This window comes from Passer montanus, unplaced genomic scaffold (assembly GCF_014805655.1).
Source record: "Passer montanus isolate IOZ18808 unplaced genomic scaffold, ASM1480565v1 scaffold12, whole genome shotgun sequence".
Lineage (NCBI taxonomy): Eukaryota > Metazoa > Chordata > Aves > Passeriformes > Passeridae > Passer > Passer montanus.
The window spans coordinates 4,535,257-4,548,965 of record NW_024358722.1 but is presented as its reverse complement, the minus strand read 5'-3'; the positions used below and the strand labels follow the sequence as shown (position 1 = coordinate 4,548,965).

Below are 13,709 nucleotides of genomic sequence, written 5' to 3'. Positions count from 1 at the left end.
TACAGACCATTACAGAATACATATTTTTATTAGTCGAATTCCAATCAAATAATGTAGCTTGGTAATTCAATACTTATAGGGGTAAATCTAAGAAAATGTAACTTTTATGGAATTGAAAATCCCTTACCTTAATTAAACTTAATAAGATTAGACTCTAACTTTTCATACTCCCTTATTTTGCTGAAAATAACAAAACTAGGACAGTGGTCCTTTTTATTGCTGATGTGTGGCAAAGATGCCACAACATGTACTACAGTTTCTAAATTAATTTATAATTTATAATCACAATTTCATTAAAAGATATATTATCAGTGCTTCTTTTCTTTCTTTTTTTGTAGAGTTGTGTGTATTTCTTCATACTGAAAAGTTTGACCTACAATGATGACTGCATAGCAACCATGGCATCCAACATCAGTAGCTGAGCAGAATAAAATTCTGACACCCAAATCCGGCAAACCAAAATAGTACTAAATTCATTTACCGTTTCATACGCTGTTTCAAAGTATGACACATCCTCCCGAAAAACTGCAACAGCTTCTAGCAACTCACTCTTAAACTTGGGTTGAACTTCAACCAACTCATCTTGAACTACAATCTGACATGGAAAAGATTAAAAACAAAGTTATTTCTGTAAGAATCAGTAACAGATATTGTGTTAGATATAAATCAAAATTATTAATAAAATACCTCAATTTTTTGAACAGAAGTTGATTATTTGAAGCTAAATACATTTTTTCCCCTTTATGGCGCAATATTAAATTTTTGAGAGGAAAGGCGAGTGATAAACCAAACCATCTCAACCAAAACCATAACAAAATCTTTCACTGGCCTTTAAAAGAATGTGTTTCATTACAAGGTGGTGGTGGAACAAGATCCTATTCTCTTTCTTTCCTCCCTCCAAAAAACCTCACACCCCAACTAAAAGAGTCATCTTCCTCACACAGGGCTCAGCCTTCTCTTTAACAAATTTCTTTTTCTTTGATCAAAATTTTGAGAGAAATAACCAAGAGCTGCAGAAAAATGTAAAATGTACTCTTGAGTCCTTTCCTGAGAGATTAATCTGTGGAAGAGGATGTAACTTAATCGATTCAACAAAATATCTACATATTTCCATCTAAACACCTTCATTACATAAAATACTTAATAAATAAAGAGTTTTTGAGGAATAAGACTGTCCTAAATGGTAAAGGTGAATGTATACTCTCTGCTTAGGGGTAAGGGCACTGGCAGAGTACGCAATTCTTAGAAAATGTAACTCAATAAACTCCCTGATCAGACAAGAATGACAAAAAACTAGAAATTAAGGAGAGCAGAACAGCATTTTCTTGCAGGTTTTATACATATGTCTAAAAGCTAAAATATCAAAGTTATCTATAAAAATAAAATTAGAAAATAAACCTATTAACAGTAGATTAAGACACTACTGCACAACTGATGTCAAGAGTGAGAAGTCAGAGAGGATGGAAAATTAGTCTCACACTCTCATTACGACCTCCACAAATGGAAAATAACTTAATTTTATGTACTTACAGCTTGGGCTTTTAACTTATTATAAGTATATCTCATTGAATCAACACCATCTGATTCCTCTTTTGTAATTTCCATATTAAATGCATTTAAAATGGCATAGGCTTCCTAGATGAAAAAAAAAATAAATTAGGAATATATTATAAGTTCATTTGAGGAATCATAGATCAAGTTTGTAAAAAACATTTCAAAGAAAATCTCTTCTTATATTTTAGGCATAACTGGTTTGGTTTGATTTTTTTTCTAATAAGGATGAGGAATGAAGAACTAGACAACAGTAAAAAATATTTCTTCAAAGATGGCTTGGATGAAATACTAGAAAAACATATACAAAACCATAGATCTAATATCAGAAAATATAAAACTTTATCATGTCTATCATATTTTATTCCACTTATCTACATTCCACCTGAATGCAGATTTTGATTAATTTTCCCTAACTCATGAATAACTATGCATGTTAAGTTACACATCTATAAATATTTTGCCATATCATCTATAAAACCTTTTTTGCTAAGTTTGCCAAACTGTCAAATATATGGACATGTATCTGTAATGGAATGAACCTTTCTTATTGTTTGTTCTCATCTGCAATTAATTTGCTTACCTTCTGCTTTATGATCCTCTTCTTACACAAATTGCATTATTTAAAAATAAGTTAATTTTCATATTTTATTCATCATTTGCCAGACCCACTCCATTATGCCCATGTCTGTCTTGTAATGGGAAGCCCAGCACTGGACACAGCACTCCAGATAAATCTCATATCTCAGAACAGAGGGAATCATGTCCCTCAACCTGCTGGCAATACAGCCTGTAAAAGGCCCAGGAGACCCTTAAACCCCTCTGTTGCAAGGGCACTTTTCTGGCTTATGTTCACTTTGCTGTACTTTCAAAAAGGAACTTAGTTCTTTTACTGCAAAGCGGATTTTTACCCAGCCTGCACTGGTGTCTAGGGTTATTCATCTCCTCAAGAAAAAGGTTCTAAATGTGACTTGTTAACATGACTAGCCCTACTGACATTGACAGAACCCATTACATTAATCTAGAAGGGAAATAAATGTTCACAAGGTATGAGAAATGTAAGTAGTTTGGGAAAGATGATTATCTTAGATATACACCTTAAAATGGCAGAAGCACAATAATAATAATAAACAACAACAAAATGTTAATACTTAATATTTTTAATACCTTTTATTTATTTACAAAGTTTGCATTATTTCCTACACATGTAAAACCTAGCAAGTAAACAGTGCTGAACTCAGTTCCTCTTGTTTGCTTTATTTAACAGCTATGAGTATGATTATCATATCCTGAAGACAGACTAACATTAAGTAGATGTGAATATTACTTTAAATGTTTAAATTATTGTTCATGTTCTTCTATTTGGTGTAAGGCTAAGACTTTCTAACATACTTCATACACACTTAAGAAGGCAGCTCTATTTCCACAGTTTACCTCTACATAATTTAATTAATTATTTGTTCTATTAAGCTGACTGTTTCAGAGAGTGATAGTAAATACCAAATACTTAAAATGAGCTCACTTTAGCTCCTTTCAGCTTCTTTCTTAAAGAAAAAACTAAGAGAATGTTGCCAGTTTTTGACAGCATACTGTGATGTGTGGTTTCATGAATATTCTCTGGCTATATTTCAAGGGGTTAGATGATCAAGATGTTTCTTTACACACACAGAAAAAGTAAGAGGATTAAGGCTAATGAAAAGCAAAAGGGAGCATAGTGTTCCCTTGTCTTGTGTTCTCATCTTCTTATTTCTGCATGTTGTCTCCTAGATTGTTTCTATATTATAATTTCAGAAAGAATTTTTTTCTGTTTTGTATCAATACAGAATCTATTAAATTATCTGATTCATAATTTATAATATAAAAAACAAAAAATAATATTTTGTTTCCCATCTTCAACCTAGTTTCTTCAAGACAGTGAACTTGTTAGAGTTCAAAGTTTATCTTATCCTGTGGCATTATTATATATATTATTATTAATAATAACAATAATATTTTTACAATATAACAAATTGAAAGTCATCTTACTTCAATAGGTCCCATAGAGATGTCTATATCTGATCTCCTTTCCTGAATGGTAGCTAAAGCTTCCATTGCTAATCTGACATCATCTAAGTCAATCAGAGGTCGAGCCAATTTGTTTAGGTAATCGTTCATGAATGACATGATGTCTAGCAATTTTGCTTTATATTCCTCATTTAAGTAACGACACAGGACCATCTTCCAGGAATTGGCTTCAGTTCCTAAAGCTTTTTTCAGTGGTTCTGGTTTTAAAAAACAATAAAAAAAATTACTTAATTCATCTCTTCATTTTTTTCTTTAAAAAGCCCTCATCACCACATATGGTTCTTTATCAGCAATTAGAAAACAGCAGACAAGGAATTTCATTACAGCATTTTAAAAGTTTCAAAACAATTTCAACTATAATTAAATACATTTCTATTGGTTTTTGTGTATTATCGTATCTGTAAAGCATATTGGTAAGCTTACCTACCGGAGCATAGAGAAGATTAATAAATAACAAAATATCTACTTATTAATGTGGATTTTCAGAGAATAGCTTTGACATACATTAACCAAATATATTAAGATCAGTGATATTTAAATGCTTTATACCCATTGAGGAAATGGCATATTGGGATTTCAAAACTGAGACTTGGAATAGTTCACAGCTAAAACTGTAAGGTGATACATCATGTTATATGCACTTAATATATAATCACAAACCAACACTGAAGAGACACAAGAGTCAAAAATTCAAATTTATTTTCAGAAAAAAATAGGATTTTATTAGGCAGCATTTTGTACTCTGGTAAAAGAAAGCAAAATATACTAACAGCATAAAACAATTCTGCTCAAAAAAATAATTTTGCAGCAGATATAGATTCTCCTTTAATAATGTGACTATTAACATTAAAGAAATTATTTGTGAAGAAGCCCAGGGATAAGTCAAGAAAATTACCACACCCTTAAAGAAGTTAAAATCTGTAAATCACAAGAAATCAGTTCCCAAACATAAACTGAGTCCAAGAAACTACCAGATAATAAAATACATTTAATATCTTTGTTCTGTAACCTAGAGGACTTGGGTCCCTTTGATGCAGTGGTCACGCATGACCATTAACAAAATCTATATTCTTTTGGATACACTCTTTCTTCCTACTCTTCCTACACAATAATAGATAAGAGTTTTCCAGAGTGGTCTCATTAAGAAGAAACTACATCCAGAAAAGGGATAAGAATGTGCAGTCAGCAGTCTGACATTTTTGCTTGTTCACTGAAAGAAATGGGGTTAACACACAACCAAGATACTGAAGTGAACTCCAGTTTTCAAAGCAAACATCTTCTGCTTCTCTGATGTGCAAGAAAGACAAATTTTACAGATTATTTCTTCATCTAATCAAACTAATCTGTCAGAAGAAGAGGGTGGCTCATGAGACATGCAGCCACACTGGTATTTGCAGCAGGACACATTTTCTACTTGTCACTAGGTACCAACCATATACTTGGTCAAGAGAAGATGTGTTACCCTTGTAATAACCTGTGAGGTGAAAGGGATAAGTGCCATTGGAATCCTTAGTACAATCAGCTGTGGCACAAATGCCATAGAATAAACAGCTTAATTCAGAACATAATGCTCTGAGAGATAGAGATCTGAACATGGGGATGACTAAGTAGCCATGTCTCCTCCTGAAACAAACACTGAAAGGGAACAACACATTAATGCTGTTAAGTGCTAGTCTTTCACCAGTACCAAAGAAGGTGCTTTATGCTTCCAATGCTTTTTATAATCATTGGCTGATGTGATGCCAAACAGGAGTACCAAGGATTATCAAATCAGTGTCAATACACATTCATTAACTCTTTGGAAAGCCTCCATAACAATTTCACAGTCATAACAAAACTTAGTGTTCACATTTACAAGTGGAGAAGGCAAGGGAACTGGAGGATTTTTTAATCACAGATTTCTTAGAAGGATCTGAGTGAGCTCTGGCTGACAGTTGGTGAGGTCTTTTCAGTGATGTCTATTCATACTGAAGTATGTCTATATATACTTTAAAAATATATTCATATTTACAAGAATAAACCTGTATCTCATAGCATCCTTCTGGACAAAGCACACAGCTGGATAAACACATCATGTGATGGGTGAGCAGCTGGCTCATAGGCTGGACACAAAGGGTTGTAGTGAATGAGGTGACATTAGACTGGGGACCTGGCAATAGTGGGGTTCCACAAGGCTCCATTTTAGACTGCAGGCTTCTTCATAAATGACTAAGGAAGGAATACTAAGGAATTTCATAGACTAGGTGGAGCTGTTGACTCTGTTGAAGTCAGAGAGGCCCTGCAGAGAGACCTCGAGGAATGAGAGGGCTGGGCAATCACCAACCATGTGTAGTTCAACAAGGGAAAGTGTCAGATTCTGCAGCTGGAATGGGGAAACCCTGGATGTAGGGACAGACTGGGAAATGAGACGCTGAAAAGCAGTGGCACAGAAAGGAATCTGGGCTCCTGGTTGATAGCAAGCTGAAGATGAGTCAGCAGTGCCCCAGGAGCCAGGAGGGCCAAGCATGTCCTGTGAGCATCAGGCACAGCATCACCAGCCAGGCAAGGGCGGTCATCTAGCTCAGCTGTGCACTGGGGCAGCCTCACCTTGAGCCCTGTGAGCAGTTTTGGTCACCACAAAATAGGAAAGGTACTAAACTGCTAGAGAGCATCCAAAGGAGGTCAATGAAGATGATAAAGGGCATTGAGGGGAAGGCGTAAGAGGAGCAGGCAAGGTCACTTGGTCTGTTCAGCTTGGAGAAGAGGAGACTGAGAGGAGATCCCATTGCAGTTACACCTTCCTTGTGAGGGGAAGAGGAGACAGGCACTGATCTCTTTTCTGGACAAAGCACACAGCTGGATAAACACATCATGTGATGGGTGAGCAGCTGGCTCATAGGCTGGACACAAAGGGTTGTAGTGAATGAGGTGACATTAGACTGGGGACCTGGCAATAGTGGGGTTCCACAAGGCTCCATTTTAGACTGCAGGCTTCTTCATAAATGACTAAGGAAGGAATACTAAGGAATTTCATAGACTAGGTGGAGCTGTTGACTCGATTTGGACAGTGCTCTCAAGTACATGGTATCATTCTTGGGGATGGTCCTGTGCAGGGTCAGGACTCTAATGATCTTTGTGGGTCCCTTTCAATTATACATCTTCTGTGATTGTGTGACTATTTTACTCATTATCTTACTGTACATACTAAGATAAGAAAATGTCATACCTGTATGCAATTCAATTGGACCAAGAAGAATAACAGGTTTTAAACTGTTCATCTCTTGCTCAAACGTATAGTAGTGAACTATTTCTTCTTTAATTTCAGACAGGGAGGGACCAGTAGCAAAAAATTCCTGTGTGTAGTTTAAAATGTCAATCAACAAATGTCCATTTCCATAATTTTGGTAAAACACATTGTAACTGTAATTCAGTAATTACTGAAAATGTGTACCATTATTATACTTGGTTTTAGCCTTGTATAGCCCTGCTAACATCATAAAATGAATGTTTAAAAGTTCTCTGTCACTAACACTCAATCTTGTTGGGAAATTCCACTTCAACAGAGAAACAGGTAACCAAAACATATTAAGGACCTACTTGTTTTATGAAAACAGAGATCAAATACATGCCCATACTTAGAGAAAGACACCTCATAAGCCAAATTATGTGAGAAACAATCACAATAAAACATATTTTCTAAGTAATTCCCTGAGCAGAACTCAAGGGTAGAAACATTTTGTGATTCTGAAAAGCTGCAATTCATCAATGCTATTTAAGACCTGTATTGATTATGCTTACACTGCATGGGCAAGTAATAAATGCTGAAAGCTTTATTGATAACCACTTCTACTCTTCTGTCCAAGAGTATCCAGACAGGCAGTGGAAGGGTTAGCATAGTGGAAAAGGAAGAATGTAGAAATTAAACACGTGTGTATAAAACTTAACTGCCTTATTATTGAAGGTTTCACTGTAGCAGTAGCCCATTCCTCGGTAGTAACTAGATCAAGCTAGTAACATTAATTACATTAGACTTAAGATTTTAATTAGACTAACAGGAAATTTTCAGCCCTGCTTATGAATTGGTTGGGTTTTAACCCACATAAACTCACCTTGAATTCTACCATTTCATGGTCACTGCAGCATAAAACTGCCCTTGAGCTTCACCTTCTCCACCCCAAGCTCCGCCTTGTGGGTGAGAACAAGGTAGAGTATGGCACCTCTTCCCATTGGCTCTTCTATTACTTGGTCAAAGAAGTATCATCAACACATTCCAGGAACCTACTGGATTGCTTATGCCCTACTGTGTTGTTCCTCCAGCAGCTATCAGAGTGGCTGAAGTCCCCATGAGGATCATGAGGTTTGTGAGTGCGAGGCTGCTCCTGTCTGTCTACAGAAAGTCTCATCTGCTCGGACCTCCTGCTCAGGCAGCCTGTAGCAGATCTCCACTATAACGTCACCTGTCCCTGCCCTCCTTAGTTGATCCTAACCTGGTATTCCCTGTGTAACCTTCCTAAAGAGCCTGTGTCCCTCCATTCCAACACTCCACTCATAGGTGCCATCCCACCATACCCCTGTGATTCCAGTGGCCTTGCAGGTGCGTGCATATCTCCAACTCCTCTTCTTAATTCCCTCTGCTACCTGTGTTTGCATAGAGACACGCCTCATATCAAACTGGGTTGGTTTTTTGTGGCCAAAAATCCAGAGTTACACAAACAAAATAAAGCAATTACCAGGTTTTCAGTATCTAGAATGGCACAGAAGCACAAAAAGGCAAACCAAAACACAAAACATTTATTTTACACAGAAGTAAAATGCTATTACTTCTCCTGTAAGAACAAGGAGGAACAAGGAACCTGCTAATCTGTATTAGCAGATACAGTACCATTCCTACAGAAAGATAAAAGAAGAATTTCAGCTGTAAATGTGTTTTCTACAACTTTTTTTTCCTTGAGTTTTCACAATGTTTTCTGATTTCAAAAGATAGGATTAATGAATAATAGACCTGTAAGTGATAATCATTAAACTGACCTGAAATTTGGTATCTTTATCTTCTGTCCACAACACCTTATATTTATCAAACTCTTGCAGAACTTCACTAACTCCTTCTTTTAGAGAATTCCCAGCAGAAGAGAGAATCACAATTATTTTAGCAATAGCTTCATTTTCTGCAACACCCGAGTAAAAATTTTTTATCTTTCTGACAACATCATCACCTCCTTCTGTAAAATAAAATTACATATAAATCAATGAATTGTTGACAATCTCATTAGAATTCTCTTCTAAACCTATGCATACCAAATTGAGCAATGATGCTTTTCAGTAAGGCTGAGTATCCTTCTTCAAAGATTTGTCACACTGCTTAATGTGAAGTACCAGCTGCTAGCTTACGTCAGGCACTATACAGCTAGAGCAAATTCAGTCTAAAATGAAGTTTCTCTAATGGAAAGAAAATAGTCTTCTTCATTCACAAATTTCATTTTTGCAATGAATGAAATGAATGAATGAAATGAATGAATGAAATGAAATTTCATTTAATTTGACTTTAATGTAATTGTAAGCAGAACATCAAAGGCCTCATAAACATTCTACATTATGTAATTATTTCTTAAAATTCCTAAAATTGAAGTTTTAAAATTGTATATACTGCTTAAAGCAGTGTAATCTTGAAGTCTTTGATTAATTGCTGAAAAACTCAGGGTCAATATAGAAACTGATATTCTTCAGATCTGATGAGCTACTTCTGTCATAACAATCCCTGAGCATTCTGAAGCAGATTTCAGTGAACAAAGAAGAAAAATCCACCCTACCCACAGCATATATTGTTCAATGAGGGGATTCTGAGGCAGCTCCAAGTTCTCTTTTACTCTCAAGGCCTTTTCTGGGGTCTGCTTACTGGAAACAGTCTCAGATTCATCCGTCCTTACCAGAGTACTCCATAATCTCATTGCTACAATATTAACATATGCCCCCAGGTGTTCCTGGTGTCTAGTTAAAGGTGATGAAAATAGTAATTTGCTGATGCTGTATTTTGACACAGCAGAGGAAAAGACTCTTAAGTGTCTGACAAGGATTGGCTCCTGCCACCCTGCTTGAAGCCCATTAAAAGAGGTGAGAATCATAAAAGACACGTCAGGAGAAGAATAAAGTAACACCTCTGGACTGTCATGAAGAAAAACTTTCCAAGATGTTACAGATTTTTCGAAGGAATAACAAAGATATAACTGGATTGCATATTAGTGGGTCAAACAGCTTAGAAAAACCGACAGTAAAAACATATTTAGGTTTTTATGGTGGCTTGGAAAATGTATGAAGAAACACTTGGAAATAATATTAAGAAGTAAAGTGTTTGACTAAAATGGACGTAGGTGTGTCTCCAGTCAAATATTTTTCATTCACATGTAAAAACATTTGAGGTGTTTTTAATCCAATCTAGGAATACATCCAGCAATTTAAATTTTCCTGAAATCTGGCTCTTGCTGTATCTCAATATTTCAATGAGTTTTAGTATAAAATCATGGTTTACAGTTTCAGCTATATTATTATGGCTACATTCCACAATGAGGAGGTAAAAAGATTGATCAACAGTTTACTTTGCCTTAAGTAAAATACTCAGAATCTAGGAATTTTTCAGTTTTTTGCTTAGTGTTTTTCAGAGTTGTAATACTTACTGAAAAGCTATTTATGAAAAATATAGCAAATTAAATCAAAATAAACCCACCAAAATTAATGTAAAATAATCCACAGTAGGCTTCTCTGACAAAAAGTGAGTTTATTCACAAATATTTAAATATGGCATAGTTATTAAAGCAAAAAGTAAAATGAAAAGTAAAACAAAACCTAAACAAACCACTTACTTTCCCCTTTTTTGGCTTTTTTCCCTTGTGATCCAAAGCCTGCAGAAGCTGCTTGCTGTGTGCCTGCTTCTGTTTTTAAAATAGACTTTTGCAAATGCCTCTGTCCCCACTGAGCAACTCCTCGATTTACTTCCAGTGTTAAATTAATCATGCGATTGATGGCATGCTGTATGTCATCTAAACTGGGAACTATTACCTATTTAAAACAGTTGAAAAATTGTTTAAATAAATGCAACTAATTGTCATTTTTGAGACCTCAGTTTTACTCCACCCATAGTGAATTGCAGAGTTTACCCCAGAAGAGAAGCTGGAAAGTACAACTTTAGCAGGTTGTCTGGCTCAGAATTGCTTCTAAAGAGATGAAACAACTGTGGTGAGCTACCATCTAATTATGGACTCACACTGTGGGTGAAAAGGCAACCAAGTATACAAGCAGATAGATTTATTGGCTTTTTTTACAGCTATTAAAAAAATACTCCTACAACATTTTAAGCACCATTTTTATAATAACTTTTATATAATGTGTGGGAATACATTACAAACCTTCATTTTTACACTCTAGAATAACAAAGCATTAGAAATCGCATGCTATGGTGCAACCACCACTTCCCACCCTTCTTGGGCCTTATGTTTGATCAGCCACATACATAAAAGCAAGGCTCTTGCAAACTCTTATTAGAGTTTAGCACTAGCAAAGTGGTATTTTCCCCAGAATTACTTGATTACTGCCCTGGATCAGCCAAGCATTTGAGGACTGGAAAGAGAGATGTACCTACTTTGTAGTGGGTGGAGCTTGGTACTTTATGCTTCTACAAGTATCAATGAGGTAAATGTTCTACACTCTGACCAAACTTACATATCATGTGTACACACACACACATACACAGTGTGAATATATAACAGAATGGTGATGTGAACACTAGTTCAATGTCAAAGGAATATCATCTAAGAGCAGAACCTTTTTTTCATTGTAATTTCAATATAAACCCATCAATCCTTATAAGAAATCGAGAAATTTTGTAACCTGCTCTCATAAAATAAAAAATACATATTGCTGACAAATAGTTATCTTACTCTACAAGAGAAAACAAACTAATGCTTTACTTCTTTGCAATTGAGCTGCCTTTTTTTTCCTCTACATAGAAATCCACAACTCCTTTTTCAGGTTTTGAATCTTCTAGTTTTGTTCAGTGTTCCTCATTCTGGTCATCTAACTTCCCATTTGGGCGACTAAAGCCAAACTGAGCAAAGATAATGGTCATTATTGAAATTCAACACAAGTATTTAGATTACACAAGTAAGAGAAGAATAAGAATAAGAATACGAATACGAATAAGAATAAGAATAAGAATAAGAATGAAACAAGATGTAGGACCTATTCCAGTAATGCAACTAGTACACGTGAGAACTGTTATCATTCCGCAAAGAACACGGATGAATGGATTTCAATGTAACTGCTAAACCACAGAAGGTTAAAAAGCAAGGTTCTGCAAGCACTACTGAGACAAATGCCAGAGCACTGGGACTGCAAGCAGATTTCATCAGTGCTCTCAGCACACTGAAAGATATGAGCAGATGCTGGTTCAGTGGAAGTGTGCCCACACCCTGCACTTGGACAAATACAGAGATAACTCTAAGACAATGTAATTTACCTTATAAAATAAAACTTACCAGATTGGGAATATCAAGGTGTACTTCTGCTTTTAGAAAAGGAGTGACATCCTGAGATTTGCTGTAAAATTATTTTGAACATATCATAAACACTTTATCACAAACCTCCTCAGTTTATCTGAGAAATATAATTTTGAGCTACATTTTCTAGACCAAAGCCACATAGAGAATTTTCACATGAAATTATGTACTATTTCCAAAACTTATAGAAGTTTCTTGTTTAAAGGATAAAGAAAATAGCTAGAGCTCCACCATTCTGACAAAGGCTAGCTTGGATCCAGCCACTGCTTTCAGATTTTTTATAAAGAATATTTTCTGATTCTGGATTTTAAACTCTCAGGTTCAGAATGATGGAACTCTGCCAGTGCTTTGAATAGGGCATAAGAAGGTCTCATTGATCATTAAATGCAGCAACCTATCAAGAGCAAAAGTTGTCCCACTACATTTTAGGTAAGTATTCAACAGAATGGAAAAAAAAGTTTCAAAGATGACAAGCTAGTGCAAAATTATAAAAACATTATATTAACCCACCCAACACTGAAATTAAAACCTAAAAACATGGAGCAAAGTAAAATTTGAAATGCTGTCCTGTATTAACCAAATAAAGCAGGATTCAACAATATGATACAGTAGACAAATATGAAGGAAACAACCAAAAAATTCCTATTGACTTTGATAAGGATTTCAATACATTTTTTATGAAAAATGTCCTTAGGGGAAAAAAAAAAAGGGCAATTCAGACTTTAACAAACCTTAATGACAAAACATCATAAACTTCACTTGCTTGAAATAAATTCTCTTAATAGAATTCTAAGTAGGCTTTTCAATATATTATACTGAAACAATTCTGTCTCTGAACTGTATGCCTGTTTGAACAGAGAATAATCTGTAGAAATCATACTGAATATAGGAGAGTGATTTTGTATGGATCTTGCCATTATCATGAAGAATTCATAAAGAGTGCATACTACTGAGAGAATCCTTCATTTGCAGCTTACATTGGAACACTCATTCTTCTTTTAATACGATCCAAAGACAGTCGGGTTGCTTTCTGGAGACTGATTAGCAGCCGGCGACTGAAATAGGCAAGTAAGTCTTTACAGTTCTGTAATAAATAAACCGTACATTATTTAGCATCATGTTCACATAGGAACCTGAAAATTATTGCCAAAACATTGTAAGTCAAACATAATAGATTTTGTCAGAAGGAATTTATGCTGTAAGCTACATGAAAAACACAAAGTGAGAAGTTGGGGGGTTGTAAGTACCTAAGTAAGTAAAAGCTGCATGGAAAAGAGAATACAGTATGTGAAGAAACAACTTGTCTTATTCAGATACAGAATACTGACATCTGTTTGAAATATGGTCCTTCAGAAAAGCTTTGCATATTAAAAAAAGAACAAACAGAAAACCAAGCCACAAAACTAAACCATGAATTATTCAAGAATATTGGTGCACATGTACTTATTTATGAATAAGAGACAAATACAGTAAAATGCAACTGGATTAAGAATATTAAAACATGACAACATTAAATGATCACTATCTGTAAAAACTGCAACATTGCAGCATTATTGTATTTGTACTTCC

At 35.2% G+C, this 13,709-nt stretch overlaps 1 protein-coding gene across 1 annotated transcript in view; it reads right to left on the bottom strand.

The window, feature by feature from the left end:
- Positions 1-13,709, bottom strand: part of DNAH8 (dynein axonemal heavy chain 8) — a 116,433-nt gene that overhangs the window by 74,571 nt on the left and 28,153 nt on the right. The window contains 8 exon segments of the mRNA XM_039697688.1: positions 482-595; positions 1,531-1,635; positions 3,577-3,812; positions 6,821-6,947; positions 8,623-8,813; positions 10,449-10,644; positions 12,120-12,180; positions 13,091-13,224. Coding sequence (XP_039553622.1) covers positions 482-595; positions 1,531-1,635; positions 3,577-3,812; positions 6,821-6,947; positions 8,623-8,813; positions 10,449-10,644; positions 12,120-12,180; positions 13,091-13,224 — 1,164 coding nt within the window.